This window comes from Eurytemora carolleeae, unplaced genomic scaffold, assembly GCF_000591075.1.
Source record: "Eurytemora carolleeae unplaced genomic scaffold, Eaff_2.0 scaffold1096, whole genome shotgun sequence".
NCBI classification, from domain to species: Eukaryota; Metazoa; Arthropoda; class Copepoda; order Calanoida; family Temoridae; genus Eurytemora; species Eurytemora carolleeae.
In genome coordinates, this window is record NW_019397033.1 from 5,788 (window position 1) to 11,710 (window position 5,923).

The 5,923-nt window shown below is 36.0% G+C and overlaps 1 protein-coding gene across 1 annotated transcript; it reads left to right on the plus strand.

Moving 5' to 3' along the window:
- Positions 1-2,748: 2,748 nt before the first annotated feature.
- Positions 2,749-5,829, plus strand: LOC111711290 (uncharacterized). The gene is made up of 6 exons (XM_023485607.1): positions 2,749-2,820; positions 2,985-3,580; positions 3,943-4,004; positions 4,219-4,425; positions 4,812-4,886; positions 5,416-5,829. The coding sequence occupies exons 1-6, from the start codon at positions 2,768-2,770 to the stop codon at positions 5,506-5,508; spliced, it is 1,086 nt and encodes a 361-aa protein (XP_023341375.1). The 5' UTR covers positions 2,749-2,767; the 3' UTR covers positions 5,509-5,829.
- The last annotated feature ends 94 nt before the right edge of the window (positions 5,830-5,923 follow it).

Below are 5,923 nucleotides of genomic sequence, written 5' to 3' on the forward strand. Positions count from 1 at the left end.
TTGGTTTTCTTATTCCTGTGATACTGATTTTTGCCATTCTTTCTTTCTTTTCATTCTGCAGGGGGGTGGGCGCCCCCCCCTCTCAGGTGCTAGGGGAGGGCGCGCGCCCGGCCGCCCCCCCCTAGTTGCGCCTCTGTTAATATCTCACGTCAATTTTGAAGGTAAAAATAATAGACCATTTCGGAATTATCCCGACTCTAGTATATATAGTTTTCGGTGTTTTAAATGTTTCAATTGTGAAACTTCTATGAAATAATCCCGCATGGAACAAAGACGTGATCAGTTGAATTATTTAATTCCCATGTATTCATGGAACACTAGCTCAAAATAACACAGAGTAAATAACGGCAACCGCTCGAGATCGAAATAATCCAAATATCTAAAGCCCTTCCTGCAATGCTCGCTCGAGTAATATAACGAAGAGTTGAAGAAGCACAGATGACTCAGATGTACACAACCAACCTCCCTATTTAATTGTACAGAGCGGCGGTTGTTTACATCACGTGATATGTTTACGTCACTGTACACTTGTATTGACCAATTTTTAGATTAATTCTTTCTTTAAATTTAAATCCATATTAAATCAATTACTTATATTCAAATATCTACAGGGTGTCCCACGAAACATGAAAGTTGGTGAATATTTTCCATAATTTGTTAAGTTGTTTGATACCAAAGATCAATAAAAGTATTTTTATTTTGGTGGTGTATTTTTCGACCTATACATATCCACCATATTCTTCTGACCTACGCAAATTCCGCTTTACTACACATCCGACCTACTAACACGTGGTATTACAGCTGCTAAATGGACTTGCGGCCGCAGCGCCCGGCCCCCTAGCCTTTCCTAGCCGCGGCGCTCGGCCTCCTAGCCTGTCCTAGTCGCAGCGCTCGGCCCAGAAATTGTCTTAACCTAACCTAACCCTCAAATAATACTAAAATATACAGCTGGCGTAGGTCCTATATTGCAGTAGGTCGGAAAGTTAGTAGGTCAGATGTTCAGTAGGGGGGATGTTGCGTATAGATGATGTAACATTACCCCTATTTTTCACACGGCCTATTGTAACAACGTGTCGCGGCATTAACGCTCAGTAGAGAAATACCGCCAATTTTATTTCAGCTGTCCTGTGTTCAGTCACAGTGTTGTGAATTGTTGTGGATCATTCGTACTTTTATAATAAGAAGACGTCAGGGGCATATTTGGATATGTGGCCGCAGCGCCCGGCCCTATATTCTGTCTTAGCCGTAGCGTTATGCCGTCTGAGCAGCAGCTTCCGCAAAGATTTTGACCTAGCTAGCCAGACGAGCCAGACCTGAAATGCATGGTCTAAAATAATAGGAAAGTGCATTAACTTAACCTAACCCGTAGCCGCAGCGCTCGGCCTCCTAGCCTGTCCTAGCCGCAGCGATCGGCCCAGAAAGTGTATCAACCAACCTAACCCGTGGCCGCTGCGCTCGGCCCCCTAGCCTATCCTAGCTGCAGCGCTCGACCCGGAAAGTGTCTTAACCTAACCCTAAATAATAATAAATAAACAATAATTTACTAATTGCCTCACATGTACAAAACTGATATGAGGGGGAGGGGGTCCAAAAATCGTTCACTAGGACAGACCCATCGGTGCTTATCATTGATGTTAAATGTTTTGTTTTTGCATCTTTTCCATTTCCATGGTAATTTTGACTATAATCGTTAAAGCTGAATAAATAGTCTAAATATCAAGGGTTGAAAATATATAAGGATTTCAAAATAAGAATATGAAGAGAGTAATCAGTTCCATTATTTCATTTTATATTGTTAATACTATTACTCTCAACCAATTTCTAAAATAATATGTGTTCAGTTCCATCTTACTATTACTAAGATACCCTCAATGTTAACTCGAAATGCAGAGACTAAATCAAGGTTCTATTAAATTCATCTATCCAACTACTCAATTATATTTTTGCTTACTGTTTCCTGTCAAGTTGTAAGTTCTCTGTATACAACCAGTGACATATGTACATTTTACACCAGTTTTTTTTCAGAGGGAGGGGGGTGTGTAAAATTTAGGTTTTTTTTAACCTGATAAAATGTTTAAAAAAGTTTTTTTAGGCTACTAAAGAGGCCAAACGATTAGCTCGTCTCAAAAAAGTTGCTGAAGCAGAAATATATCAAACTATTCAAGGTAAAGTAAATAAATATCAGTAAATATCAAAATCTCGAATGAACCCAAAAGTTGTCCCCTCTCCCTTATCAAAAATGTTTTTTTAATAATCTAAAAATGAGGTTTTTGGGTTTACTCTTATTCTCAGCCGCACTAAAAAGTAATTTAACTTTATCATTAAGTTAAACTACTTCGCTCTATTAAATAAGTCTAACCTTAGATACCTAGATATATTGTTATTAATAATATTAAAATATAAATTTAGAAATTATATCTGGAGAGCGTATTGTTCCTGTAGCATATGAAAACCCTTCATTTGAAACTTTAAGTGGAGACGCGGCGGAAACCCTGAGGTAAAGATTTTTGAATTAATTGGATATTTTCAAGGTTGCACATTTATTTATTCTTAGGCGTAAAGTCCAAGATTCTTTGCATTGTGTCATTGGAAAGTTCTTCGTTATTTGAAATTGAAATATACTCTCTTTAAGAATAATTTGTTCCCCACACGGGGATTTCTTTATTTTTGAATTAGGGAAAATATTTATTTTGGGAAATGTATTAATTAAGTTTAAAAAGTTATACTTTATTTTATTTCCCCCCACTTCCGACATTACTCAGCCTGGATGCTCATCCTTTATAAAGGAAACTATGTACAGTTCATTGACGAAGTGTCCAAGTAAGACATATTTTTTTAATCTTTTTCTCATCTTTTTTCTCATCTTTTCACTTATATTTGGTTTCTTTTACCCAGCATAACATTTTGAAAGATGTTTTGCTTACTTCCATATTTTTTGTCTAATTAAAAAAATTTCTATACATTAAACGCTTTTGTTTTTTTAGACTGAATCCAGCTGAATTGAAGAAGAAGTTAGAAATGCGCGAAACTTTATTGTGTGTTGGAGCAGTATTCCATACCGTTATAGGAGCTAGATCTCTAGTACCGGAATCCGAGTTCTTCCTGCCGACAATACGGTTGCATGGTAAAGCGGAATTGGAACACCTTAGGATCCTTGAGAAGTTGATAGAACTTGGAGCTGATGTGGTGAATACTAGAGATATGGCAGGTTTTACCCCTCTCCACCATTGTCTCACGGGCAAAGGGAACTCTGTCACCTACCAAATGGCAAAGTTGCTGCTGGAAAATGGCGCTAATCCAAATGCCCCGACAAGGTTTGGTTTGGTCCCGCTAACTATATGCGTGATGGCAGGAGATATAGAACGTGCTGAACTCCTAGTAAAGCATGGTGCAGATCCTCATGTAAAGGATAATGACGGTGTATCACCGTTGATGTGTGCTTCAACGTACCCTGCAATGTTGAAAGTTCTCAAGAAAGGAGAAAAGTGTTCCGTTGGGAAACAACGGGTGTTGGCGAAGGAACAAAACCTTCTGAAAAAGTGCGGATTCTGTAAAAAGACTGGAGAAAAACGATGTACCGGTGTGTATTAATTAAGATTCAATTGTTTTTTAGATCATATATAAATTTGACATAACCATCAACCAACCCTCTTTAGACATAGTTCCGCAACGGTTCGCAACATTACCTTGGACACCTTAATTTAAAAAAAAAAGATACTGTTACCTTAAATAATTATATCTTGAAATGAACCTATATTGCACTGGAGAAATCCTCTAGTTTGCTGACTAAAAAATCCAAAAACGCAAGACGTCAATTTTTTTAATAAAAAAACCCATTCTCGATCATTGTCGAAAAGGTACTGTAGTGAATCGAATCTGTGACTATAACTATCATTGGGTCCCTTAAATAAATGTTTATTCCTTAACCATTTTTTTATTCAGGCTGTTTCCTTGAGTGGTACTGCGGTGCCGATTGCCAGAAAACTGATTGGACCAATCATAAGGTATTAGAAGGGGTGTATACTGTATACCGTAGATCAATTTTTAATTTTAATTTTTTTTATAGATAAATTAGACGTTGCTGTGGTTCAATATTAGCCTCACATTAAATGCAGAAATGGTTAATTTCCTCCCGATTGCAACGCTTTTTATCTCTAAATATTCTTTTCTCAAAAATTCATCTGACTTAAATTTGAAAATGAATACTCCTTGTTTCAGGCTGTCTGCAAGCAGAGAAGAAAGGAATATCTTCCTGTTAAGTTCTCCAAGCAGTCCGCCTGTATTTCAGGGTTCAACTACCAGACATCAAAGGTTGAAGTGTCCATCAAGGGTCCCATCAAGAAACCAAAGGCCACGTCCTTTGTTGTCAAGGTCCAGGTCCCCTTGGACTCTGGACGATCATCTCTTCTCGCAGTTTATAATAAGGTAAAATTAGGCATTTTTCCCAAGGCAAATGTTCGAAAGGGGCCTATTTTCAAGTATTACCTTCCTACGGGGCCGGAGGATGTAATTTGATAATTTAATTTTATAATTTAAAGTCAATTGGAATTTCCCCCATAAAATTTTGTTTTCCAAATGTTCGAAAGTATACCCTTAAGAACATACTTGGTAAATGAAAAAATATTTCAATACAGGGGGGGGGGCCGTTGTATTTTTAGAGTAAATATATTTTCCTGTATTTTTGGAAAGTAACCAATGGGAACCTAGAATTCATTGTTTCAATCCTTATTGTTTTTGTTGTTGTTGTTCAGCAATATGACTTTAAATCCCGAAACTGTTGTAAGAAAATTTTAAAAATGTTTTAATTACAGGATCGTAGTGTGTACGGTTTAGTTGATGAGAAAGATGATGCTGGAGCACAGCTGGCCAAGTCTGTTCGAACTAAGGCAAGTAATCTAAGGCTTTATTTCTTTTCAAAACTTTAACTGACATTATTTCCAAAACCAGCGATTAGGCCGCAACATTTTGGCTTTCAGTGAAAACATCAACCAAAACAAGCAGGGGTGTATATTTTCTTGTTAAAAACATTTACCCCCCTTTTTATTTTTATGTTAAGGATTATTGCCGGAATTGGTGAAAATAAAGATTTAAGGAGAAAATAGATAAATAATTGAGTGCAAAGTTTGAAAAAGAATAAAAATAACTTACCTTTTCATGTTTAATTATTTTAAGATACGGGGGATATTCTGAAAAATATAAACCCCTGAAAACCTGTAAAACATTCGGTAAATCTTTTAGAAATGTTCATAATCTGGTTCCGGATCAATTTGTTAATAGGGCGGATGAAATTGATCCTTTGCACTGTCCCAAATAAAAGAATTTTTAATATCCGTTTATTTTCCATAGAAAACTTTTTTGAAGTAAACCTTTGATTCTTTAGATCTTAACTGAGACAATTGAAATTTTTTCTTCCAGGGCTTTAATCTGCAAAAAGGATATTTCTGCGCTATAATGGAGGAAGATAAAGTTCTCATCAACCCAACCATACTTCCTCCAGAAACTTGGTAGACAAAATTCAACATAAAAATCCTGAGCCTAGGTAGACTAGGACTAACATCAGGCTTTAGTTTGAGTAGACTAAGTTAAACCTCAGATCTGAATTTTGACATTAAATCAACAATTGGAAAAATTTACATCATCTTTGTTTGTCATTATGTTAACAAGCATTTTTTTCTACAAATGTGATTTTAACAAATATTTGAGCTTCCCGAAATCTAAGTCTTCGAATCTAATAAGATGTGATACAAAAGAGAAATATTTAAAGATTTATAATTTAAAAAGAAATTTACCAAAACCTCATTTTTGCTATTTTTTTTTTGAAGAATATGATAATTGGTTTGATTTTTACACGGTGTCATCATATCCGTTTACTTTTTTACTGCAATTTTTTACTTAACTTGCATTTTTTCTTTCAATAAAAATA

Bases quoted from the DNA above. Each gene is read 5' to 3' on its own strand.
- LOC111711290 (XM_023485607.1), top strand. From the start codon at position 2,768: ATGCTCATCCTTTATAAAGGAAACTATGTACAGTTCATTGACGAAGTG. The intron at 3,581-3,942 runs GTGTGTATTAAT...TTTTTTATTCAG, and splicing joins TGGAGAAAAACGATGTACCG to GCTGTTTCCTTGAGTGGTAC. The intron at 4,005-4,218 runs GTATTAGAAGGG...TCCTTGTTTCAG, and splicing joins CTGATTGGACCAATCATAAG to GCTGTCTGCAAGCAGAGAAG.